Genomic DNA, 27,334 nt, shown 5'->3' with positions numbered 1-27,334 from the left:
ATACGGAATCTGTAGAACATAAGAGCATAAGAATAGCCTTCCATCAAGCCCATCCCTTCCTTGGTCCAATGCATACATGTGTTCTGTGGCCCAACTACTTCGGTGCCCCTTCCCGTAAGACTGTACCGGAACCATTCAGGTCAGCCGCCTCTTTTCTGCCTTCCAGTCGCACATCTTTGCAGGGCAACAGGCCCTAAACACAGCTGACCTGGAAGCCTTCTCTCCGACGTTAGCTCTAACATCAGTGGGATGGCTTCCGTGTCAGTTATGGTTGGCGTGCTTTGAGTGCTGCACGCTTCTTGGTGGAGGGGCAAATGCAGTTGGAGAGCAGAAAAGAGAGAGACATAGGTATTGAGCCCCTCTAGGTGCCTCCAACCCCACAGGATCCCCTTGACCGTAGGGGATTCCCATCATCCCCGTTCCCATGCAGCTCTCTACCTGAGATCTTCGTCTTGCTGAAGACGTACCAAGTCTGCAAAACAAGGCCGGTGAGGCCAATCCGGAGCCTCCAGGATCACAAGGCCTGGCTGAGTCACAATCCGCTGGATGACCCGGCTCACCATGGGCCAAGGAGGAAAGATGTAAAGGAGACAGACGTGTGGCCAGGGCTGGACCAACATGTCCAACCCCAAGCTTCCTGGTTCTGCTCTCAACTGAAGTACTAGTTGGCCTTCAAGTTCTTGGCCAAAGCCATCAAATCTATCACTGGTCTGCCCCAGCATGACACAATAAGATTGAATACCCTGCGCGAGATCAACCATTTCCCCAGGTCCAGGAAGTGTTGACTTAGAAAGTTGACCTTAACATTCTCCACTTCAGTTACCTGGGCAGTGGAAAGAGTCTGAAGGTGTACTTCTACCCACCAGAAGAGCATCTGAGCTTCCAGACAAAAGGGGGAACTCCTTGTGTCCCCATGCCTGTTCCCGAACGCCAGTGCCGTGGTGTTGGAGAATGCTTACAGCTTTTCTCTCTATGATACTTTCTAGAGCCTTCAGGGCTAGTCGAATGGTTCTGAGTTCCAGATAGTTTTATGGACCACTTCTTTTGATGTGAGGTCCACTGGCCCTGAACCAAGCGGTCCCTGCATTGAGCTCACCAGCCGAAGAAGCTGTCACAGCCCCTGTCCAAGGGAGATGCATCTGAAGAGGATGTCTCTACAGAGACTACCAAGACAGAAGGGAGTCCTAAAGAGGATGCATACGAGTCCTGGCCCCGGGGACAATCTCCAGTGTTGCTTCCATGGAGCCCTACAACTGAAGGTAATACAAAGAAGTGAAAGTCTGCATTGTCCAAGAGAGTCAAGATTTGTCTTCTGAGCTTCTGATTGCGTGGCTAAGGAAGAAATACTCAGCCGTAGGTCATATTGAAGAGAATGTCCAGGTACACCAGACTGGGTCAAATCCAAATGGCTTTTTCTGAAGTTGAGAATCCATCCCAAACGCTGGAGCATTTCCACCACCTGACACACTGCCAGCATGCACTCCTGTCTGGAAAGGGCTCCAATTAGCCAGTCATCCTGATAGAGGAGAACCTGAATCCTCATGTGCCGGAGGTGAGCTGCAGCTACTACCATAACCTGGTGAACATGCTGGGGGTGGTTAAGAACATAAGAAGTTGCCTTCACTGGGTCAGACCAGAGGTCCATCGTGCCCAGCAGTCCACTCCCGCGGTGGCCCATCAGGTCTATGACCTGTGAAGTGGTTCCTAACTTACCTCTCTATCTGTACCCCTCAATCCCCTTATCCTTTAAGAATCTATCTAAACCTTCCTTGAACCCCTGTAATGTGCTCTGGCCTATCACAACCTCCGGAAGCGCGTTCCATGTGTCAACCACCCTCTGGGTAAAAAAGAACTTCTTAGCATTTGTTCTAAAACCTGTCCCCTCTCAGTTTCTCCGAGTGACCCCTTGTACTTGTGGTTCCCCACAGTCTGAAGAATCTGGTTACTAGGCCAAATGGGAGAGACGCAAACTGGAAATGCTGCTGAAGTACATGGAGCCACAGATATCTTCTGTGGGTTGGAAAGATGGGACTGTGCAGATATGCTTTCATGGGGTCCAGAGGTGCTAGAAATTCTCCCAGAACAGCTGTTGCAATGACAAAGTGGGCCATCCCCATGTGAAAACAAGGGACCCTCAAAAATGCATTCACTGCCACAGTTCACTTGCAAAAGAAAAATTGGAGGGTGTACTGGGCTAGACCTCCATATGGGAGGTACTCAAAGCTATAAGAATTCTCACTTCTGCAAGTCCTGTTTGTGGGAATGGATTGATCAAGACATGTACAGAATCCAGAGCAGATGTTAACAGAAACAGGTTTTCAAGACCTCCCCCCGGTTATCCTCATAGGCTATAACAGCCTTACTCATTGTGACCTGTGTTGGAAATGTGCTGCAGCCTGCCTTCAGCTCCATAGATAGTTGGATCTGGGAGAAAAAAATCACTGCCTCAAACAGACCGCTCCTCCAGTGTTGAATTTTCAGGCTGCTGGTCTGACAGGTGTCTGACACCTTGAACCCCCATAGACATGAAAGGGGGGAGACAAAACACAGTCAGCACCCTACAGATGCCTAACAACCTGCACTCAAGCCCCTGCGATTCAGTAGGCGAGCAATGCTACAAGGGGAACGGACCCCAAGCTCCAAAAGGTTTCTGCAGGCTTGCCAAGACATACCACAGAGGGATTAGCCTGTCAGCTGCAATCCTCAGTCTGCTTCTCTTCCATGCAGGCAGAGCTGGATCCTCGACTAGGGGAGATCTTAGCCCCCAAAGCAGTCAAAATAGTGTGAAAAAGACTAAAGAAAAAAAAAAAAGAAGAATGATCATAAGAACATAAGAATAGCCTTACTGGGTTAGACCATTGGTCCATCAAGCCCAGTAGCCCAATCTCATGGTGGCCAATCCAGGTCACTAGTACCTGGCCAAAACCCAAGGTGTAGCAATATTCCATGCTACTGATACAGGGCAAGCAGTGGCTTCCCTTGTGTCTTTATCAATAACAGACTATGGACTTTTCCTCCAGGAACTTGTCCAAACCTTTCTTAAAACCAGCTACACTATCCGCTCCTACCACATCCTGATATTAATAAACTTGAAACTTGTTCCAGAGCTTAACTATTTTCTGAGTGAAAAAAAATTTCCTCCTATTGGTTTTAAAACTATTTCCCTGTAACTTCGAGTCCCCTAGTCTTTGTAATTTTTGACAGAGTGAAAAATCGATCCACTTGTACCGTTCTACTTCAATCATATCTCTCCCGCAGCTGTCTCTTTTCCAAACTGAAGAGCCCTAACCATTTTAGTCTTTCCTCATACGAGAAGAGTTTTCTATCCCCTTTATCATCTTGGTCACTCTTCTTTGAACCTTTTCTAGTGCCACTATATCTTTCTTGAGATAAGGAGACCAAAATTGAACGCAATAATCCAGATGAGGTCGCACCATAGAGCGATACAAGGACATTATAACATCCTTAGTCTTGCTATGGGGACTAAATCTATGCCAGGGTACAACTGGCGGGGCATCCGCGTGTGCGGATCGCCGGACTTGAGGGACCTAAGGTCTGATCCGGAGTTGGCAATTCTTATACTCTTATGTTAACCATCCTTTTTTAATAATTCCTAGCATCCTGTTTGCTTTTTTGGCCACCGCCGCACATTGGGCGGAAGATTTCATTGCATTGTCTACAATGACACGCAGAGCCTTTTCTTGGGCTCTAATCCCCAAGGTGGACCCTAGCATCCGGTAACTGTGATTCAGGTTATTCTTCCCAATGTGCATCACTTTGCATTTGTCCACATTAAATTTCATCTGCCATTTGGACACCCAGTCTTCCAATTTCCTATGGTCCGCCTGCAATTTTTCACAATCCCCATGCATTTTAACAACTTTGAACAGTTTAGTGTCATCTGCAAATTTAATCACCTCACTCGTTGTTCCAATTTCCAGATCATTTATTAATAAGTTAAATAGCACCAGTCCCAGTACATACCCCCTGTGGCACTCCACTATTTACTCTCCTCCATTGAGAAAAATGACCATTTAACCCTACCCTCTATTTTCTATCCTATAGCCAATTTCTAATCCACAACTGCACTTTACCACTAAACTAAACTAAACCTTAAGTTTATATACTGCATCCTCTCCACGGAAGTGGAGCTCGGCACGGTTTACAAGAACTTAAAATATAAGAAGAGAAAGAAAAAGATTTACATGAGCTTATATATACAGTGTTCTCCCTAGGGCCTTTTAGCCGGGCGCTCCGCCCAGCTAATTTAGACAACCGCCCAGCTGTCATCCGATCGCAAATTCTGCTGCCGCCACTGCTCAACATTAAAAAAAAAAAAAAAACACAACCGGCTTGGAGATTCAGGCCTTAGCCCATAACGAATTCATGCTCCGGGGCTCTAAAGTGTGTGTCCCAGCTTCCCTTCTCTTCCCTCCGAAACCAGAAGTTATGTCCACGGCGGGGAGGGGGGAAGAGAAGGGAAACCGTCACACACACGTCAGAGCCCTGGAGCATGAGTTCGCTACGGGCTAAGTCAGGAAACTTACAATTTGCTGCTCTTGCTACCGGGTCCTGCCTACTTTCTGTTTCCGCGAAGGCAGGACCCAGCAGCACTTCTCTACATTGCTCCTTAGTTTTTATGAAGTGGTGCAGTGCGGGGCCATCGGCTGTGGTTACCACAGCCAGCACTTTACTGGCGCAGGCAGCAGCAGCAGGAGGACGATAATGGCCTTATGTAATCAATGAGGCGAGCCCAGCAGTGGCGCTGCAGTGCCTGCGGAAAGCGTGCGAGAGTGTGACAGCCGCCCTGGAGCCGCTGCACTTCAACAAACTGGACTTTGGTGAGACCGGCGTGCTCAATCACTTCTACAACGCAGATGCACGGGAAGCGCGAGAGTGGGGGTAGAAAGTGGCCAGAGTGAGAAGGTATCAGGCGCCGTGGGATTGTTGGGGGTCTATATGGGGTTTTTATTACTTATAACCAGCTGAATTTCAAAATAAAAGTGTGAGCACAGTGGCTGTACTGCTATAAATAATTAGTTTAAAAAGTGCACTAACAAATTGCCATCTTAATGGAAATTCTTGCAAGCCCCCTTGTTAGTACTACTGCTCTGCTGTTTTCTTGGTAGTTATTTCAACTGGGGTTTTTTGTTTTTTGGGGGGCAGCTCAGAAGAGCCAAACTGAGCAGTCTTTTACCTCTCCTTTACTGTCACTACAGAATTTGCTTTTTCTTCATTGTCATTTTCAGAGCCCCCCACTCCCTTTTTCCTGCTCCTCCTTTTCACAGCTGGGCCTTCCTCTCACAAAAGGACAAACGGTGAGTGAGAAGTGTCACCACCACATTGTCCTGTCCAGAAGGCTGAGTGAGAAGTGTCACCACTACATTGTCCTGTCCAGAAGGCTGAGCCAATCTTCCATGTCTGCTTTCAAAGGCTGTTCAGAAAAATTTAAAGTTGGAAAAACTGAATTGAAGTTTTCCCCATGAATTTGATTGTACTTGATCAGAAAATAATTTTTTTAAAAAATTTGAAAGCCCTTCCTGGGGTCCCTCAAAGTCACTGATTACAAAGCTCCATTTTTCTTAAAATTTGCTATTTTTGATTAATGAAGCAATTTTCTTGGTATTATAGCTTTAACTGTTTAAATTGCTGCGGCTGCCAATGCTGCTGGAGGGAGGTTTGTCGGTCATCTCACGGTGGGGTTCGCATGGAAGGGAGAGATAGGAGGGTCAGTGGGGTGGGGGGGGGGGGAGAAGTGGGCTGCACTGGTTGCTCCAAGGCCTAGCATCATTAACTTCTTTGGGCAGTGTTTACAATTTGTTTCTGTTGCCAGCTTCAGGCCTTCCTCTCTGCCGAGTCCTGCCTAATTCCTGTTTCCATGAAGGTAGAATCCAACAGAGAATGCCCGAAGCCGGCAATAGCAGCGAATTGTGAATGCTGCTGCTGCCCAAAGAAGTTCATGACCGGGGATGGGGTGACAGAAGGAGGAAAGGGAGCAGAGGGTGGAGAGAATTGCTGCACGGAACTGGAGGGAGAAAGAAAGGGAGAAGGACGATGAGGGAGGGTGGGAAAGGAAGGAATGAAAGGAGATGCCAGGGCATGGAGGGGGAGGGATAGATGGAAGAAAAGGAGAGAGATGCCAGGGAATCAGGGAAGGGAAGGAGACAGAGATGCCAGCCCGTGGGGTGGGAAGGAAAGAAAGTTGAAGAGAGAGATGCCAGAGGAGGTGGTGACAGAGAGAGAAAGGTGGCAGAGCTGAAATCAATCATGTACAAAGGAGAGACGGGGCACAGGGTAGACAGTTTATGGAAGGAGCATAGAAAGAGGGAAGATGCCATATGGAACAGGGAGAGGGCAGACAGTGGATGGAAAGGGCTAATGCTGCATGGAAGACAGAGAGAGGACAGATGCTGGTTAGAAAGAAGAGAGTGAAGACAAGATGATTAAAGCAGAAATGACAAAAGATAGAAAAAAGATTTTTTGTTGCTTTAGAATAAAATAGTATTGTAGTTGTATTGATAAAACTTTTAGAAACCGAAAATAAGGTAATCTTTTTACTGGACTTATTTTAATACATTTTTTACCGACTTTTAGAGACCAAAACCCCCTTTCTCAGGTCAGGACAGTATAATGTAACAGCAGTATACTATATTGACCTGAGGCTGTGGCCTCTGAAAGTTAATTGAAAAATTGATTAGCCCAATAAAATGGTATATTCTTATCTTCAATTTATATTTTATTTTTATTTGTTAATTTGTAAAGTGGTGATTGTTATGTATCAGTTTTTCAAATTTACATTTACTGTCTTTATATTTTGCACAGTATTAAGGGACAAGTGTGGTGGCAGATTCTGGTTTCTTGGTGGTTCAGTTTAATTTTTGTCTACATATTTTTATTTTTAGTTTGTGATTATTCCATATTGGGCAAGGGTGTATCTGTGTTCTGTGTGTATGAAAAGGACATGGTTTTCTATTAGCATCAACTGTGCAGGATCAATTGATTGTGCAGGATCTGGTTTGTTTAGTTTTACAGTGCGTGTGTTGGTGTTCTAGTGCTCACTGCAGTGTTTAAGATGCTGCCTTGTTGTGTGACTCATGGATTATTACTAAAAATAACTTTTTTATATAGAGGAGAGGGTTGTTAAAAATGATTAGCACTGGCTGTCATATATACTAGGTACGCCACTGGATTTAATGACCCTATTCTAACCACCAAATTTCCCCTTGCCGCCCCATCCGGCTACTTTTTCATGCTACCCAGCTGAAAAAAATTTCTGGGGAGAACACTGTATATAGAATGTTAGAGTAAGGGGGAAAATAGAATTACATGTTAGAGAAGAGCCAAGTTTTCAGTTGCTTGCGGAATAGTTGGAAGAGAGCCCAGGTTCCGCAACGGGATAGTAAGGTCGTTCCAGAGACCTGTGATTTTGAAGAGAAGAGATTTTCCCAGTTTACCTGTATAGAGAATACTGCGTAGAGAGGGGAAGGATAGTTTATATCTTTGGGCGGGTCTGGTGGAGTCAGGACTCGAGGAGTTAAAGGATAGTGAGATTAGGGGAGGAAGGATGCCGTGAATGATCTTAAAAGCCAGGCAGGAGCATTTGAAATGGATTCTGGAAATCACTGGGAGCCAGTGAAGATTGGACAGGAGTGGGGAGACATGGTCAGATTTGCGGTTTGCAAAGATCAACTTGGCTGCAGTATTCTGGATAAGCTGTAGTCTTTGAAGACTTTTTTTTTGTTAGGCATAAGTAAATGGCATTGCAGTAGTCAAGTTTGGAGAGGATGATGGATTGGACGAGGACGGCGAAATGTTTTTGGCGAAAGTAAGATCTTACTTTCCTCAGCATGTGGAGGCTGAAAAAGCATGATTTTGCCAAGGAGTTGAGGTGGTCGTTGAGGGAGAGAGAAGAATCAATAGTGATGCCAAGGACCTTGCTTGAGAACTCAAGGTGCAGAGCAGCGCCTGTGGGTAGTGCGAAGATGGTGGGCAGGTGTTCTAACTTTGGGCCGAGCCAGAGTAATTTTGTTTTTGATTCATTTAATTTCATCTGTACCGAGAGGGACCAGGAGTGGAGTCTCATTATGCAAAATGTAATGTTCTCGTGGAGGATGGTGAGGCTCTGGTCTGTTTCAAGGAGGACAAGGATGTCATCAGCGTATGTGTAGATTGTTTCAAGGGGGGAAAGTTGGAGGAGCTTCAGGGAGGACATGTTAAAGATGTTAAAGAGAATAGGGGATGTTAAAGATGTTAAAGAGAATAGGGGATAGGGGTGATCCCTGAGGGACACCGCAAGATGGTGTCCAAGGTACGGACATGGTGCTATTTGTGTTGACAGTGTAGGAGCAAGAGCGAAGGAAGTTTGAGGACCACTTTAGGACAGTGGAGTCAATTCCTATCTCGGAAAGTTGATAAAGTAGTATGTTGTGGTGGACGACATCGAAAGCTGCAGAGAGATCGAATTGTAAAAGAACAGTGAATTTGTTATGAGAATGTAGTTGTTGAACCTTTGAGGGACTCAGTGCTGAACCACTTATCCCATGACATTACTTTTCTCAGGAGCCTCTCGTGAGGAACTTTATCAAAAGATTTATGAAAACCTAGATACACTATATCAACCGGCTCACCTTTATCCACATGTTTATTCACACCTTCAAAGAAGTCAAGCAAATTTGAGATGCAAGATCTTCCTTGGCTGAACCCATGCTAACTCAATCTCATTAAATCATGCTTGTCTACATGTTCCACAATTTTGTTTTTTATAATCGTTTCTACCATTTTGCCCGGCACTGAAGTGAGGCTTACTGGTCTGTAATTTCCTGGATCTCTCCTGGAGCCCTTTCTAAAAATAAGGAAGGCTCCTTCTGGCTCGAAGGAAAAACTGAAAGGGGCAAGAGAGCCCTCTAGTGAAGGAGGAGGGATTCAAAAGCTGGAGTGGATTCCTTCTGCACAGCTCATGAGCACTGGAATAATACACATCAGTCCAGAATGACACACCTATTGCACTAGAAAGAACATTTGAAATTGCTCATTAAACGAAAGGCTTTATTATTCTGCGAAAGCATAATTTGGAAGTACCTAGGAAAGAATTGTAGCTGTTTGGAAACCCCAAAAATGAAAACCAGTTTAAAAAAGGGAATCAAAATTATTGAATAATTTCCAATACCAAGTCTTAAAATATTTATTTTGCCTATAAATACTAACCTGCCCAATGTAGGTTCTTTGTAGCTAACAGGAGCACGATGTCTCCTTCCTCTTTGTGTGAGATCATCTTCCAATTTTATCTGGGCTTCAGTGGAGGGATCCGAAGAGACAAGATTGGTATTTGTTAAATCTTGGAGCACTTTGCTTCCTGTCACTATAAACAGCCAGAATGAAATAAATCACTAAAGCATCACTTTCTATAAAAAATTAGTTTTATTTATTTTTTATAAGTTGAAAATTAGCTTACCATATATGCTCAAATATAAACTTGAGGGGGAGGGGGAGTGAAGTACCCTGCCCTGCATGCAGCCCCACTCCCTCCCCTACCAGGCTCTGCACTTAGCCCCCCATCCCTGCCAGGTTCTGCACCCAGCCCCCTTCCCCCCTTACTCTGCATCCTGTCCCCTGCCTGACTGCACAATCCCCCCTCCCTGCCCTGTACCATCTCCCTCCCAGGCCTACCGTAAGACCTGGTGGGCCAGGACAAGAGGGATCCCTCCTTCCTCCTGTCCCAGCAGACTCAAAAAAATTTTTAGCCAACATCCTGCCTCCTCTCCCCCCCCCCCCCCCGGTATCTTTAAAATCTGCTGGTCCTTTCAGAAGGAGCTGAAGAGCGAATAGCGCCAGCCGAATTGCTTGAAACTCCAGACAATTGGTCAACCAACGCTTCAGACCAGGAGTCCACTGCCCCTGAATGGAGTGGGCCCCGCAGTGAGCCCGCAGCCCAATAGGCTGGCATCCGAAGAAGCCAGCCCTGGTAAATCGCCTCCCACTGAAGCCACCAGCTCAAATTGCTACTAGCTGGCACCATCCAGGGGAGTGGCATCTGAAGGGGAAAACTCTGCGGAGACCTCCGAGATAGGAGGGACTCCTGTAAAGGACGCATGAGCGCTCTGTCCTAGGGGATGGCCTCCAAGGAGGCCGCCCGAGACCCCAGAACCTGCACATAAAACCAGGCCAAGGGACCTAAACGGTCCAGGAGAATTCTGATCCGTTGTCAGAGGTTCTGTCTACGTATCTTGAGAAGAAATACATGACTCTGTCTGGAGATGAAAAGAAGCCCCAAAAACTCCAAGGACTGGGAGGATGCCAAGCATCTCTTTTTGAAATTGCCAATGCCTGAAGCAGCGACACTACCATCTCCACCGCACTTTCGTACATCCAATGAGATGGAGCCCGGATCAACCAGCTGTCCCAGGAAGGATGGACTTGGATCCCCTGCTGGCGGAAAGCCACCACAACTGCCATCACTTTGACAAATGTGTGGGTGCTGTTGCGAGACCAAAGAGCAGAGCAGAGCTGCAGACTGGAAATGCTACCATGGTTTCCCGAAAATAAGACAATGTCATATTAATTTTGGGCCCAAAAAGGCACTAGGTTTTATTTTCGGATAGGTCTTTTTTTTCATGTACAATGATCTCTCCCTACCTCTCCTCCACCCCAATTATTCCCATTTCCTTTCTCTCCCCCCACATGTGCAACATCTTTCCTCCTCTCCCTCCCATCTCCCTATGCAGAACCCTGCAGCTTCTATCCCTCCCAATCCCTTGTGCAGAACCCTTGAAGCTTCTATCTCTCCCTTCCTCCCATCCCTGTGCAGCATCTTTCTATCCCTCCCACTGCCCCACCCCCCGCCGCTACGCACCCCACCTGCTGACACTTTCATCTCTCCCTCCCAACAGAACCCGAGCCAAAATACCTGGAAACAAATAGCAGCGTCGGTAGCACAGGCTGCATCGCAGCCTGCCCTTCTCACGTCCAGGCATTCCTCTGCCGCTTCACTAATGATGTCATCAGCAATGTAGCACGGAACGGCCGGGTGTGAGAAGAGCAGGCCGCAATGTGGCCTGTGCTGCTGACGTAGCCATTTGTTACCAGGTATTTCGGTCTCGCGGTCTGGGTTCGAATGGGAAGGGGAGATGGAAGGGTCGGCCGGGGGGGGGAGGGAGGAGGGAGGGGAGGGATGCTCTGTTGTCGGCAACTAGGGCTTATTCTCGGAGTTAGGGCTTATATTAAGACCTACCCTGAAAATCATGCTAGGGTTTATTTTCGAGGTAGTCTTATTTTCAGTGAAACACAGTATTGCAGAACATGGAAACACAGAAACCTGCGATGCTCTGGGTAGATTGTAATATGGAGGTAAGCCTTTGTGAGATCCAAGGATACTAGAAACTATCCTGGAGAGAAAGTAGCTATCATCATGTACTCCACTGTCATTCAAAAAAAAAAAAAAAAGGAATTTGCAAGAAGCGGGAGACCAACTTTAGATCCAGAATGGGTCTCCAATTCTCCAAGCCTTTGTGGTACAATGAAGTTTAAGGAGTATCCACCTAAGCTCCATTTCGTGTTAACAGGTTCCAGAATCCCGATGTTTAAGAGGCGTTGCAGAATATCATGGACCCTGGACTCCATTCTGGTCAACTTGCCAGAGTCCAGAAATCAAGGTGGACTAACTAATGTCCGATGAAAGTCAAGTTCACTCCTGACAAAACATAGAAGTCAGCCTTCAAGATGAGGAAGCCACAACCGACCCCCGGCGTCATCATGGCTTTCTAGGTGCAGCCACTGCGCAGGAACTCGAGGACTCCTGAAACTGGAACCATTTTAATGCAGATGTAGCCCTGGGAATGTCTCTGGGAGGAAAAACCTGTGTATCCCTGACTACACCTGCAGGAGGAAAAAAAAGAGTACTACGACCCTCTCCCGACGTCCAGCGAGATTTGCTCACAGGGAGTGATTTAGGGCGGTGCTCGGCAACACCTGAAGCTTGCCCTTGAAAAGACATCCGCTTAAAGAGATCTTTGAAGCAGCGTCCCCAGTTCAAAGAGTCTGGCGCGCAGCAGGTAATTTACCAACACAAATGAGATCATAAAGGGCACCTGGCGCTTAATCTAAACCAACTATCACCAATGGAGGATAGCCATGCACCTCCAAAGAGGACGCATTGCACATGTTGAAATGACATGCATTTAACGTAAATGAAGAGGCCACTGCCGCTTGGCTACCTGAAGATGTCGCTAGAAAATATTTTGTAACATAATATCCACCCTGCGATCCTGAGAGTCTTTAACCCTCACTCCCCCATCACTAGGGAGGACTGTGCGCTGGATAACTTGTGCCACAGCGTACAAATCCTACATTGTCTAACTTTAACAAATTTAAGGAACATTCAAAATACTATAAACAATCTATAAACACGGAAAAAAAGAAAATACTACAAGAAATTTATCTTTAAAGCAAAAAAATTGTGCGGCCCTATTTTCTAGCCTTAAAAAGTTAACACAATTTAAACAGAAACAAATGCCTCTCCCCCCCACAGCCCAAAACAGCAAATTTTTTCCAAGAAAAAAATCCTCACAATCAGGAAAGATATTAAAAACAAATCCCAAAATTTTTACTGTTTGGAGGACGGTATTTCAAAACACCTGTGCTCAACTTGTTCACGTTTTTCTCGACCTTCCTTAAATGATATTCTGGCCGGAGAGCACAGTTACTTACCGTAACAGGTGTTATCCAGGGACAGCAGGCAGATATTCTCTACATGTGGGTGATGTCACCAACGGAGCCCCCTAGCAGATGTTTTCGCAAGCAGACTTGCTTGAAGACCTTCAAGTTTGTGATTGGCCTGCGCATGCGCAAGTGTCCCTCCCGCCCGACCTAGGGCATGAGTCTCCTCAGCATGGCCTCAGTTCAGATAGCAAGCAAAGAAGCCAACCACGGGGACGTGGGTGGGTTGCGAGAATATCTGCCTGCTGTCCCTGGATAACACCTGTTATGGTAAGTAACTGTGCTTTATCCCAGAACAAGCAGGCAGCATATTCTCTACATGTGGGTGACCTCCAAGCTAACTATAATGGGATGGAGGGAGAGTTGGCAAACTAGGAGAATAGATGTTGCAAAACTGATTGGCCAAAATGGCCATCACGCCTGGAGAAAGCATCCAGACAGTAGTGAGAGGTAAAAGTGTGAACCGAGGACCAACTGGCAGCTTTACAGATTTCCTCGATGGGAGTTGAGTGAAGGAAAGCAACAGACGCCGCCATCGCTCGAACCTTGTGGCCTGTGACTCGACCCGGCAGGGAGAGGCCAACCTGAGCGTAACAGAAAGAGATACAAGCGCCAACTAGTTAGAAATGGTCCGCTTAGAAACAGAGCGATCCAGGCGATTAGGATCGAAAGAGAGGAACAGCACGATGAGGAGTGGTGCGCTTCAAGTAGAAGGCCAGTGCACGCTTACAATCAAGAGAATGCAGAGCCGCTTCTCCAGGGTGAGAATGGGGCTTCGGAAAAACACAAGAAGAACAATGGATTGGTTGATGTGAAACTCAGAAACAACCATAAGCAAGAACTTAGGATGGATACGGAGAACCACCTTATCATGATGGAAGACAGTGAAAGGGGGGTCCGAAACCAAGGCTTGAATCTCACTGACCCTAAGGGCAGAAGTGAGAGCAATGAGAAACAAAACCTTCCAAGTAAGATACTTCAAGTGAGCCCGAGCTAGCGGCTCGAAAGGAGGCTGCATCAAACGAGCAAGGACCACGTTAAGATCCCAAACCACGGAAGGCGGTTTAAGGGGCGGATGAACGTGGAAAAGTCCTTTCATGAAGCGGGAAACCACAGGATGAACAGAGATAGGCTTCCCGTCAATCGGCTGATGAAAAGCAGTAATGGCACTAAGGTGGACTCGAACCGAAGAGGACTTGAGTCCAGCACCAGACAAGTGCAACACTTAATCCAGGATAGCAGACAGGGAGGCAGAGACCGGCTGTCGAGTAGCACACCAGGAAGAAAAGCGGGTCTACTTCTGAAGGTAACATTGGCAAGTGGACTCTTTCCGAGACGCCTCCAGGACATCCAGCACAGGCTGGGAGAACTGGAACGAGGGCATTAAGTTTCGATGAATCAAGCTGTCAAGTGTAGAGACCGAAGGTTGGAATGAAGCTGCGAACCCCGACTCAGCGTAAGCAGAGAAGGAAAAACAGGCAAAAGAGGCTCCCTGGAACTGAGTTGCAACAGGAGGGAGAACCACGGCTGTCGGGGCCACCGATGAGCTATCAGAATCATGGTGGTGTGCAAGGACTTGAGCCCGACGAGTCTTCAGAATTAGAGGGAATGGAGGGAACGCATACAGAAACAGGTCCATCCAATCCAGTAGAAAAGCATCCGCCTCGAGTCTGAGAGGGATGTAAACCCTGGAGCAGAAGTGGAGCAACTTGTGATTGAGGGGCGACGCGAACAGATCGACATCCAGAGTCCCCCAACGAGCAAACACCTGTCGCAGAGTCACAGAATAGATGGACCATTCGTGAGGCTGCAGAAGACAACTCAACCTGTCCGTCAGACAATTGTGCTGGCCCTGAATGTAAATCGCATGAAGGAACATGTTCCCCCATTTGTTGATATAATACATGGCTACCTGGTTGTCCGTGCGGAACAGCACCACTCAGTCGTGAAGCAGGTGACAAAAAGCTTTCAGGGCGAGGAAAATCGCCCGAAGCTCCAGAAAATTGATGTGACAAATGCGGTCGGCACTGGACCAAAGACCCTGAGTGCGAAGACCGTCCAGATGAGCCCCCCAAGCATAGGCCGACAAGTCCGTCGTGAGGACCTTTTGCGGAGGAGGAGCATGAAACAGAAAACCTCTTGAAAGATTGGAAGAGAACATCCACCAACGGAGAGACTTCTTCAACAAAAGAGTTATGACAATGCGTCGAGAGAGAGAATCCCGATCCTGGTTCCATTGGGATGCAAGAGTCCATTGATGAATATGGAGGTGAAGTCTGACAAAAGGAGTCATGTGAACCGTAGAGGCCATGTGAATGAGGAGAACCATCAGGAGCCGAGCCGGGGCCGAGGACAGATGGGCCACCTTCTGGCATAAACGAACAAGGGCCTCCTGCCGAGGCAAGAAGGAGCGAAGATGAACCGTGTCCAAGACCGCTCCGATGAACTCTAGAGATCGGGCAGGAACGTCCACTAGGGGGCTCCGTTGGTGACGTCACCCACATGTAGAGAATATGCTGCCTGCTTGTCCTGGGATAATCTGTGTTCTCTACGCAGACAGATATGAAGAAAAGATCTAAGCACAAACAAATCCCACCAAAGGACTAAAACAACCAGAAGAAAATAAGAAAGAAATCATAACAGAAACATTCCTTCAGGCTCACATTCAGAAGGAAGAAACTACAGGTGGCATCAGAACTCTGTGGAGTACAGGAGGGTCATCAAAAAAATTCCGGAGTGGATTCCTTCGGCAGATGGTTCGCAGCCATAGGGAGATAACTGACATGTCTAGAATGTCTCACCTATTGCACTGGAATAGTGCTTAGCCAGCTAAGCACTTTTTAACTGGCCAGGAACCATTCCTGGCCAGTTAAAAAGTGTCAAATATTAGGGGGCATATATCCAATTTAGTCTGCCCATTCATACTAACCACAAATCTGTACTAATCCTTGTAGATCTGTGCTTTTCTCGTACTTTCTTGAATTTAGATTCTAAACTAAAGCTTTACTTTATATACCGGGTCATCAACCAAAGGAAGCTCAACTCGGTTTACAACAAGTAAATAAAAACTGAAAAAAAAGTAAAAACAGAGGTTTCAAAAGAAATTAATTTTCAAAATGTTTAGCAAATAGAAAAGTTTTTAGAAATTTACAAAAATATTGGAAAGGACTATTTCTACTAGGAAGTTGTTTGACACATCTACCACCTTTCCTATCTTTAGCTTACTGTTCAGTCAATCCCCTTTCAACTTCATCTATGTTGTTAGGTGCCATCGACTCCTAGCGACTTGATGAATTGTGGAATGACACGGTGACACAATTCATCACCGTTCCCATCCCCGCGGATAACTGCGGGAAACCATCTTCATGTCATTCTTTAAGGAGAGAGGGAAGAATCAGAGTATAATTGGGCACAACCACTGACCCGCAAGCTTTGCTTTGAAGAATGCTGGTGTAGAAGGACTGAGGTTGAAATAGACACTAGAAAATGACATGGGATTATTTCCTGTGGTTATCGCGGGGACGGGAATGGTGATGAATTTTGTCACCATGTCATTCTCTATTGTGGATCTAAAAAGAAATTGGTTTTGTGCTAGTCCAGAGAGGCCCTCCAGTGCCATCCCCATGGTTGTTTTCAACGTGTCCAGCCATCCGATTGCAGGTCGCCCTTTTCACCTGGTTCCTTCAACCTTCCCAAACATGATCTCTCTCTTGATGGTGTGACCAAAATAAGACAGTTATAACTTCATCATTTGAACTTCGAGTGACATAGCCGATTTGATCTCTTCCAGAATCGATGTGTTAGCTCTTCTGGCAATCCACGGCATGCCTAAAATCCTTCTCCAGCACCAGAATCGATGTTTTAGTTCTTCTGGCAGTCCACAGCATGCCTAAAATCCTTCTCCAACACCAAAGCTCAAATGAGTCAATCTTCTTTTTGTCTTGTTTCCGTAGTGTCCAGCTTTCACATACGTAACTCACTACTCATTAAAAGGCTATATCACCTTGTTCTGGCTCCCTCCTGCCGATACACCGCTGGACCACCAGAATTTAAAAAGTTACTGGGGAGGGGGGGTGTAAAATAAATTGTTAGATGGCTGGGACGGATCCCTCCTGTCCCAGCCTACCACTAGACCACCAGAGGCGGGACAGGGTACAGGGCAGGGCGGTAGGACAGGGTACAGAGCCTGGCAGGGAGAGGGGACAAGGTGCAGAGCCGGGCAGGGAGGGAAGGGGGCTTGGTTCAGAACCTGGCAGGGAAGGGGGCTGGGTGCAGAGCCTTGCAGGGCGAGGGAAGGGGGTGGGGTGCAAAGACAGGCAGGGAAGGGAGGACAGGTTGCAGAGCCTGGCAGGGAGTGAGGGGGCTGAGTGCAGAGCCTGGCATATTTTATTAAATATATTAGTACACAATTTGGTTCAGAATGTTTTTTTTCTTGGTTTTCCTCCTCTAAACCTAGGTGCGTCTTATAGTGCAAAAAGAGCTACTGAGGAAGAATCTGATGTGTACTGAAAATAAATTACTGAGCAAATATATCTGGACCAAAAGGTAGCAAACTACTTTGACAATGAAAGTTTAACAAAGGAACATCATTCACTGAATCAATTCTTAAGTAGAAACACATATGGAATAGGTTTTAACTTATAAAAATCTGCTTTATTTGTACTTACATATTCCTGGAATTTCAGCCTTTTGAATGAAATCTTTTGCAGTGAAATCTGCTTTCTTCAGCTCATTTCTATGTTGTGTGTGTTCATTATTTGTATTTAATTTAATCAACAAAGCAGAGGATTTTATGTTATTGTCTTCAGAAATGTGGTTTTCTGAAACTGTCAGACTCTCCATTAAAGACTTGATCAGATTAGAGCATGATGATTTATCAAACATAGCTGAAGATTCAACCATATTTGAATTTTCTACAACAGAATTCAAATATCCAAAATCACTACCAGCAGGTTCAGTCTTTATTAATACACCACTCAAAATCCTGTCCCGATTCTGTACAGTCACAGGTTTCGTTGAATGATCTTCAACCAACTCTGTATTTTGTTTATCTGTATAGTCCTCTGAAGGAACAGGAGGTATTGTTTTTATTTTGGAAGAGATTTTTTTCGGCACTTTTACACTGCTCTTAGTTTGTTCCTTTATCTTATTCAAGGAGCAGCTATGAAGTTCTTTTACACTTTTGTCTCTGGATAATTTGTCCTCAATAGTGGACACTTTTGAATCATCACTTCCCTTTTTTTTAAGGTGCTCAGTGTATGCAATTTCACTACCTTCCAAACACGAGTCTATAGCAATCAAAGGCATTTTAGGATCTGAAACAGTAAAAAAATGAGCCCTTTTACATTTTTTGACAGCCTCATCCAAAATTGGCTCAACAGTAATAGGGACCAGTGCAGGGTCTGGTGCATGAACAAAATAAGTTCCTCTTTTTGACTTGTCAATATTTTTTGAATAAGGTTCTACAGAAACTAGATTTCTAGCTTTTGGTTTTATAATGTCACCTTGCAAAACAGGTTCCATAGAAAGATTTGGTGTTTGTACAAAATAGGTTCCCCTTCTAGGTTTTGAAATGTCACTATTCAAAACTGGTACTACACCTGCTGGATCTAAAATGGAGTCTTGTACATGTACAAAATAAGATTTTTTACTGTTTGCATCATCATCTTCCAAAACAGGCTCTACAGAGAAAGCTGGTTTATATACCGTGTAAGTATCCCTTCGATGTTTTGCAGATGAAGTGCCATCATTAACTAATGAGGGCAGCTTCTTTTCAGTTGCCTCTTGAATGTCTAAAAATTGATCACATGCAATATTCTGAATGTAACGTTCACTCTCACTGGAACTAGTCAACCCAGTTTTATCCTCTTGTACATTCAGGCATTCAGGGTTATATGCCTTTACTTCAGGCTTTTTAAAGCTTTCAGAATTTATCATATTTTCCTTATCTGTTACCTTCCTTGTTTCTGAAAGAATTCGAATGGTTTGCCTGTCTTTTAGTTTTACATTCTTTTCAATTATACTAGAAGTATCCTCTGTTAAGTGTAAAATTGGAATCCGACTGGTTTGCATGCATGGCAACTTTTGAGAAATGTACGAGTCTGATGGGACATCATTACTTGATAAACCTGGAATGTCATCTTTATTTTGAGGATGCTCCTCCATATTACCATTTTTTTCTTGTTTAGCTAAATGTGTTACACTAAATACATATGTTTTTCTGCAATCCTTTACTCCAGAACTGTATTCTGAATGTTCTGTATTTCGTTTACTGACCTTTTGTAATACTGAGTCTACCTGAATTATATTGTCAATTGGTGATACATTTTGAACTTCTGATTCTTTACCACTTGTAATTTTAGGCTTGGATTTTGTTTTAATACCATGGTAGTCTTTTGTAAAAAAATCAAAATCATTTTTCAAACTAGTTTTAGTCCTTTCTCGGCTCTTTTTCTCAGAAGTTGAATGTTTAACTTTCCTCAGAGCTGTTCTATCATATTTTGTTCTTTCATCAGATTTGGAATTTCTGCCACTATTTTTAGTTTTGACCGTTGATGCAACAGTAATTATTGTACTTGGTTCACTACCTGTTAAGTCCATTTCAGCATCATAAATAGTTTCTTCTGGTGGTGGGCTTTTATTATGGTCAAGCTGTACTTTATCTGGTAAGGAATCCATAGATAAAATATCACTCTGACAAACTATATCACCCTGACAAACTACACCAAAGATACAGGAGTCTTCAGTCTGTCCATGTGCTTGCTCATGGTTGTCCTTAATTTCTCTTGATTGTAATGTTTTAATGGAACACTCATCTTGATTGGAGTCAACTCTAAAAGACTGACTGCAAGACCTAGATATTGTTGAACGTTTTTTCCTTTGTGTTACATAATTCAGACAACCTGAATCACCACATGATTTTGTCATCTCCTCAACCTTTCCTGAAGATTGGATATTAGGCAAGTCAGTTACTATATCATTGTTCGAACTTTGCTCCATTTGTGACAAATGTTCTGAAAAAAAAAAAATTAGAAACATTACTATACACAATCTATTTCTAAATATCCCTCCCAAATAGTTACAAATATGAACACAGACTACCATATGGTGCTAAATGGTAAATGCAGACATTTTTTTTGCCTCATCTCAGATACTGCATGTTGCAGTTCTAAGTAGTAGGGCTTTAAAGTAACACAGTAGTCCCATGAATGAAGTAGATCAAAGCAGACAAGTGGGTCAAAAGCAGACACAAGTGGGTCAATCGGGATACAGTGGTACCTCGGTTTACAAGTGCACCGGTTTGCGAGTGTTTTGCAAGACGAGCAAAACATTAGCAAAATCGGTGCCTCGGAAACCGAGCATGGCTCGATTTATGAGCACCCCCCCCCCCCTGCGATCCAGCACCCTGAGAGGAAGATGGAAAGAAGGTAAATCATGGAAAGTTCTGGCATGGAAAGATCCTTGTAAGTCCTGATATTAAACCAAGTGAAGTGGGATAAGGGAAAGCCAGAAGCTCACAGAAACTTCTCTCTCTCTACAGAAACTTCTCTCTCTCCCTGCAACTGGTATCTTATTTCTGCAGTTGATAGAAACAGTAGATTAACTGTGAAAAGATATTTCACACCATTTACCAGAGAGCATGCAAAGATGGGGAAATGCCCTGTTTTTTAAGTTAAGTTAACTACTGTATCAGTGAAACTTGAGAAAAAAGCAACAGGTCCTGATGTTTGGCACCAGGGCCCACCCAGCCAGATATCATGAAGAGATAAACAAAGACCATGGTCCGAAGATAGAATTCTCAAGAATTATCATCTAATAGCAGGTGTAAGAAATGTGTTACAGTTGGGAGGGGGTTTGATGCTCGGAATTGCTTATATGGTATGGGGAAAGGCATTTCGGGGAAAAGGTTAGGTCTTACGGTAAACAGAGTGAACGTATAACATGACGCAGGTAAACCAGCCAGTAAATGAATGTAGTTAGGCAGTAATGCATAAGAAAATAGCCAATAAGGATGTATCATGTGATTTGGGCCAACGTGGTGTTGACCACTAAGAAATGTATAAAAACAGGCCTTTAAGAGGAAGTGAAACAGAACAGACATCAGAGGACCCTCAGGCCTGAGGATCACATTATTCTGTTACGCTATATGCTAAATACTTTATTGCTGTAAGCTGTTATTGATTGACTAAATAAATATATACTTATTGAAATCAGTATATAGCGTGTGAGGTCGCCTTTGAAACAGACCTAAACAGCGGCCTATTTCAACCCCCCCCCCTGCCTCGAACCGGCACCCCCCCGCCACAATCCGACCCCCCCGACACGATTGGGCACCCCCCTGCCACGATCCGACCCCCCCCCCCCCCGACACAATTGGGCACCCCCCGACACGATCCAACATCCCCCCGACACAATTGGGCACCCCCCCTGCTGCTTCTTACCCTCATCTGGGCACTCTTGAAGATCGGCCTACTCGTCTGCTGGGCCTTGAGCATGCTCAGATGCTCAAGGCCCAGCAGACGAGTAGGCCGATCTTCAAGAGTGCCCAGATGAGGGTAAGAAGCGGCGGGGGGATGTTGGATCGTGTCGGGGGGGTGCCCAATCGTGGCGGAGGGGGGTTGGATCATGGCGGGGGGTGCCGGTTCGAGGCAGGGGGGGGGCCTGATCGTAGGGGGGGGCCTTCAAGGGGAGCAATGCCGGTTCTCGGGGGGGGGGGACATCAAAGCGAGTTTCCATTATTTCCTATGGGGAAACTCACTTTGATAAACGAGCATTTTGGATTACGAGCATGCTCCTGGAACGGATTATGCTCGTAATCCAAGGTACCACTGTATTTCCAAATGAAATCTCTATTGATGGAAAGACAACGTACAAATCTGCAAAGAACGACTCTACACTGCAAGCGTTTTGGTATAGCAGACTATACCTTCTTTAGAAGTCTTGGCCACACAGCTGGTGGCATTGATAATAGGCTGATATCTCCTGCAGATTCAATGCTTGGGTGCAATAAAATAAAAGCAGTAGCGCTGTAATTCTTTTATACACGATTTTTAAACAACATGAGAAGAACTGGTATATGGAGAGAACGCCAGTTCTCACTTTTTTTTTTTTTTTTTAACGTGTATAAAAGAATTACAGCGCTACTGCTTTCAATTTCATGCACCTAAGCATTGGATAATCAAGAAGGGTATTACAACCAGAACGAAAGAAGTTATCCTGCAGTTGTATTGGGCGATGGTGCGCCCGCATCTGGAGTACTGCGTCTAATATTGGTCGCCATACCTTAAGAAGGATATGGCGTTACTTGAGAGGGTTCAGAGGAGAGCGACACATCTGATAAAAGGTATGGAAAACCTTTCATACGCTGAGAGATTGGAGAAGCTGGGTCTCTTTTCCCTGGAGAAGAAGAGACTCAGAGGGGATATGATAGAGACTTACAAGATCATGAAGGGCATAGAGAGAGTGGAGAGGGACAGATTCTTCAAACTTTTGCAAAATAAAAGAACAAGAGGGCACTCGGAAAAGTTGAAAGGGGACAGATTCAAAATGAATGCTAGGAAGTTTTTCTTTACTTAACGTGTGGTGGACACCTGGAATGCGCTTCCAGACGACATAATAGGGCAGAGTACGGTACTGAGGTTTAAGAAAGGATTGGACAATTTCCTGCTGGAAAAGGGGATAGAGGGGTATAGATAGAGGATTATTGCACAGGTCCTGGACCTGTTGAGCCACCGCGTGAGCAGACTGCTGGGCCCGATGGACCTCAGGTCTGACCCAGCGGAGGCATTGCTTATGTTCTTATGGATCTGCAGGAGATATCAGCCTATTATCAACGCCACCAGCTGTGTGGCCAAGACTCCAAAAGAAGGTATAGTGCACTATACCAAAACGCTTGCAGTGTAGAGTTGTTCTTTGCAGAATTGTACATCGTCTTTCCATCAATAGAGATTTCATTTGGAAACATCCTGATTGACCCACTTGTGTATGCTCTGATCTACTGTGTTGCTTTATATCCCTACTTAGAACTACAACATGCAGTATCTGAGATGAGACAAAAAAAAATTTCTGCAGTTACCATGTAAACTAAACTAAACTAAAACTTAAGTTTATATACCGCGTCATCTCAACAGGAGTGGAGCTCGACACGGTTTACAGGAGTTAAAAACAAAGAAAGGAGCTCCAATGGAAGGAAGGAGGGCTTGGTAAACAGGAAGGGGATGTAGCACCATATAGTAGTCTATGGATTATATAGCAGTGTTACTTACCGTAACAGTTGTTATCCAGGGACAGCAGGCAGCTATTCTCACTAGTGGATGATATCATCCGACAGAGCCCCGATACAGACTTCTCACAAGCATACTTGCTTGCAGAAACTCAGAAGTTTCGAGATGCCTGCACCGCGCATGCGCCAGTGCCTTCCCGCCCGATGGTCCGGGGGTGTCTCCTCAGTTCAGGTAGCTAGCAGAGAAGCCAACCGAGGGGAGGTGAGTGGGACGTGAGAATAGCTGCCTGCTGTCCCTGGATAACAACTGTTACGGTAAGTAACATTGCTTTATCCCAGGACAAGCAGGCAGGTATTCTCACTAGTGGGTGACCTCCAAGCTAACCTCAATGGGATGGTGGGAGAGTTGGCAACTTAGGAGAATAAATTTTGTAATACTGTTTGGCCAAACTGTCCATCCCGTCTGGAGAAACTATACAGACAATAATGAGAGGTGAATGTATGAACCGAGGACCAAGTGGCAGCCTTACAAATCTCCTCAATCGGTGTCGATCTGAGGAAGGCTACAGAGGCCGCCATTGCTCTGACCTTATGGGCTGTGACCTTACAGGGAAGGGGTAATCCAGCCTGGGCATAGCAGAACGAGATGCAAGCCGCCATCCAGTTGAAGATGGTACGCTTCGAGACAGGGCGTCCCAACTTGTTTGGATCAAAGGAGACGAAAAGTTGAGGAGCAGCTCTGTGTAGTTTGGTGCGATCCAGGTAGAAAGCCAAAGCACGCTTACAGTCCAGAGTGTGAAGAGCTGATTCTCCAGGATGAGAATGAGGCTTTGGAAAAAACACAGGAAGAACTATGGATTGGTTGAGATGACATTCAGAGACCACTTTAGGCAGGAATTTCGGATGAGTGCGAAGGACCACCTTGTCATGATGGAATACTGTAAAAGGTGGATCCGCCACTAAGGCCTGAAGCTCACTGACTCTGAGGCAGAAGTGAGGGCAACCAGAAAAAACACTTTCCAAGTGAGAAACTTCAATGGAGCCTTGTTGAGAGGCTCAAAAGGAGATTTCATAAGACAAGAAAGGACAACGTTGAGGTCCCAAACCACTGGAGGAGGTTTGAGAGGAGGATTGACATGGAAAAGTCCTTTCATAAATCTGGAAACCACCGGATGAGCAGAGAGAGGTTTCCCTAGAAGAGGCTGATGGAAAGCTGCAATAGCACTCAGGTGGATTCGTATAGATGTAGACTTGAGTCCAGACTGAGACAGGTGTAGAAGATAGTCCAATACAGAAGATAAGGAAGCTCGTTGAGGCTCCTTACAATTAGAAACACACCAGGAAGAAAATCTAGTCCATTTTTGGGAGTAGCATTGTCGAGTAGCAGGCTTCCGGGAAGCCTCCAATACATCCCTCAACGCCTGGGAAAACTGGTGAGGAGTTACGTTGAAAGGAACCAAGCTGTCAGGTGGAGAGACTGCAGGTTGGGATGAAGCAGAGATCCCTGATGCTGAGTAAGCAGCGAAGGAAACACTGGAAGAAGGAACGGCTCTCTGCTGCTGAGTTGAAGTAGAAGGGAGAACCAAGGTTGCCTGGGCCACCGAGGAGCTATTAGAATCATGGTGGCATGGTCGGATTTTAACTTGAGTCTTTTGAATGAGTGGAAATGGAGGAAACGCATACAGAAAGCGATTCCCCCAATCCAGCAGAAAGGCATCTGCCTCGAGACGATGAGGAGTGTAGATCCTGGAGCAGAACTGAGGCAGTTTGAAGTTGTGGGGAGCCGCAAAGAGGTCTATCTGAGGCGTCCCCCACTGAGCAAAGATCTGATGAAGGGGCCTGGAATAGAGGGTCCATTCATGAGGCTGGAGGAGACGACTCAAGTTGTCCGCCAAGACATTGTCCTTCCCCTGAATGTAGACAGCTTTGAGGAAGGCGTTGTGGCGAATCGCCCAATCCCAGACTCGGAGAGCTTCCTCGCAGAGGGTGGCCGAGCCCGTGCCCCCCTGCTTGTTGACATAATGCATGGCGACCTGATTGTCCGTGCGAATGAGGACCACCATGTCGTGAAGCAGATGTTGAAATGCCTGAAGAGCATTGAAGATGGCTCTGAGCTCCAGAAGATTGATTTGATGGAGGCGATCCGCACTGGTCCAGAATCCCTGAGTGCGAAGCCCATCCAGATGAGCCCCCCATGCATAGGTCGAGGAATCTGTTGTGAGAACCTTTTGGTGGGGAGGAGTGTGAAATAGCAAACCTCTGGAGAGATTCGAAGAGGTCATCCACCAAAGTAGAGACTGCTGAAGAGCAGGAGTGACAATGATGTGACGAGTCAAAGGATCTGACACCTGTGTCCATTGAGAAGCCAGGGTCCACTGAGGAATTCTGAGGTGAAGTCTGGCAAAAGGAGTCACATGAACTGTAGAGGCCATGTGGCCCAGGAGAACGATCATGTGTCTCGCTGAGATGGACTGGCGAGAAGACACTGACTGGCAGAGGTGAAGAAGAGCATCGAGGCGCTGAGGAGGAAGGAATGCTCTGAGCTGAATGGTATCCAGAACCGCCCCGATGAAGGGGAGAGACTGGGTAGGCTGCAGATGAGATTTGGGGAAGTTGATCTCGAAGCCCAAACTCTGCAGGAACCGAATCGTGGACAGGGTCACCGAGATGATCCCCGGAGCCGAGGGGGCCTTGATGAGCCAGTCGTCGAGATAAGGAAAGACCTGAAGACCCTGGTTCCGGAGTGCAGCGGCCACTACCACCATACACTTCGTGAAGACTCTGGGAGACGAGGACAGGCCAAATGGAAGCACTCGATACTGCAGATGTAGATGTCCCACCCGAAATCTGAGGAATTTGCGAGAGGCCGGATGAATGGGAATGTGAGTGTAGGCCTCCTTGAGATCCAGAGAGCATAACCAGTCGTTCTGCTCGAGGAGGGGGTAGAGAGAAGCAAGGGTCAGCATGCGAAACCTCTCCTTGACCAGGAACTTGTTGAGGACCCTGAGGTCCAAAATAGGCTGCAGGTCGCCCGTCTTCTTCGGGACAAGGAAGTACCAGGAATAAAACCCCCGGTTGTGTTGGTCCACAGAGACCGGCTCGACGGCCCAAAGCCGGAGCAAAGTCTGAGCTTCCTGAAGAAGAAGGGCGGTCTGGGTCAAGTTGGAAGGATACTCTCTTGGAGGATGGTCCGGGGGGACCTGATGAAACTGAAGAGAGTACCCTTCCCTGATGATGGTAAGGACCCAGAGGTCAGTTGTGATGGCCGCCCATCGATGGTAAAAATGATGGAGGCGACCCCCCAATGGGAAAAACAGGGGATGGCAGAACGAGGTTGGTTATGCTCCCTAAGAGAGAGTCAAAAAGGCTGAGGAGCCTTGGGGACAGCAGAAGGCTGAGGCTTTTGTTGAGCCTTCTGAGGAGGCTGTCTCTTTGCTGGTTGTCTTGCAGCCGGAGCCTGCCTCGGAGTATAATGCCGCTGATAGATCAAGGGCGGTCTAGAAGGCCGAGACTGCTGTGGCTTAGGCTTGGGCCGAAGAATGGATTGAAAAGATTTTTCATGGTCAGAAAGTTTCTTCGTCACGGTCTCATTAGACTCGTCAAACAAATCCGCTCCTACACAAGGAACATTGGCAAGTCTGTCCTGGAGGTTCGGGTCCATGTCAATGGTCCGAAGCCATGCCAAGCGACGCATAGCCACAGAACAGGCGGCAGCTCGTACCGAAAGCTCGAAGGCATCGTAGGAGGATTGCATCAACTGTAGGCGAAGCTGGGACAGCGAGGCAACCACTTCCTCAAATTCAAATCGAGCCTGAGACTCAATGTAGGGCGTAAACTTCCGAAGCACAGGCAGGAAGAACTCCAAATAAGTGGCAAAATGAAAAGTATAGTTGAGAACTCTGGAAGCCATCATCGAGTTCTGATATACACGCCTCCCAAACTTATCCATGGTCCTGCCCTCGCGTCCCGGAGGCACCGAGGCATACACCTGAGACGGATGAGACCTCTTAAGGGAGGATTCAACCAACAGGGACTGATGAGAGAGTTGAGAGCCCTCGAATCCCTTGTGATGAACAGTGCGATACCGAGCATCCAACTTGCCAGGAACAGCAGGAATAGAGTACGGCGTTTCAAAACACCTCATAAACGTTTGGTCGAGGAGCTTGTGGAGATGCAGACGAAGAGACTCAGCAGGAGGATGAGGCAAATGCATAGTGTCGAGGTATTCCTTGGAGTACCGAGAACCGGAGTCTAAGGTAATGTCCAGGTCATCCGCCATCTGCCGGAGGAAAGACGAAAAGGATAACTGGTCTGCCAGCACTGGCCTCCGAGACGGACTGGATGAAGTCGAGGCCTCGGGATCCACAGAGACCTGCAATCGACAGGGTGAATATGAAACAC

The 27,334-nt window shown here is 46.2% G+C and overlaps 1 protein-coding gene across 3 annotated transcripts in view; it reads right to left on the bottom strand.

Moving 5' to 3' along the window:
• The window catches only part of LOC117361634, a 156,343-nt gene that overhangs the window by 13,998 nt on the left and 115,011 nt on the right, over positions 1-27,334 (bottom strand). For all 3 annotated transcript variants that reach the window (XM_033947254.1, XM_033947253.1, XM_033947255.1), the window contains 2 exons: positions 17,379-19,724; positions 9,205-9,358 (listed from right to left, as the gene is read on the bottom strand). In XM_033947254.1, coding sequence (XP_033803145.1) covers positions 9,205-9,358; positions 17,379-19,724 — 2,500 coding nt within the window. The remainder of the gene's footprint in view (positions 1-9,204; positions 9,359-17,378; positions 19,725-27,334) is intronic.

Source organism: Geotrypetes seraphini, chromosome 5, assembly GCF_902459505.1.
Source record: "Geotrypetes seraphini chromosome 5, aGeoSer1.1, whole genome shotgun sequence".
In the NCBI taxonomy this organism is placed as follows: domain Eukaryota; kingdom Metazoa; phylum Chordata; class Amphibia; order Gymnophiona; family Dermophiidae; genus Geotrypetes; species Geotrypetes seraphini.
The sequence above is the reverse complement of the archived record's forward strand: the minus strand, read 5'-3'. Positions and strand labels throughout refer to the sequence as shown.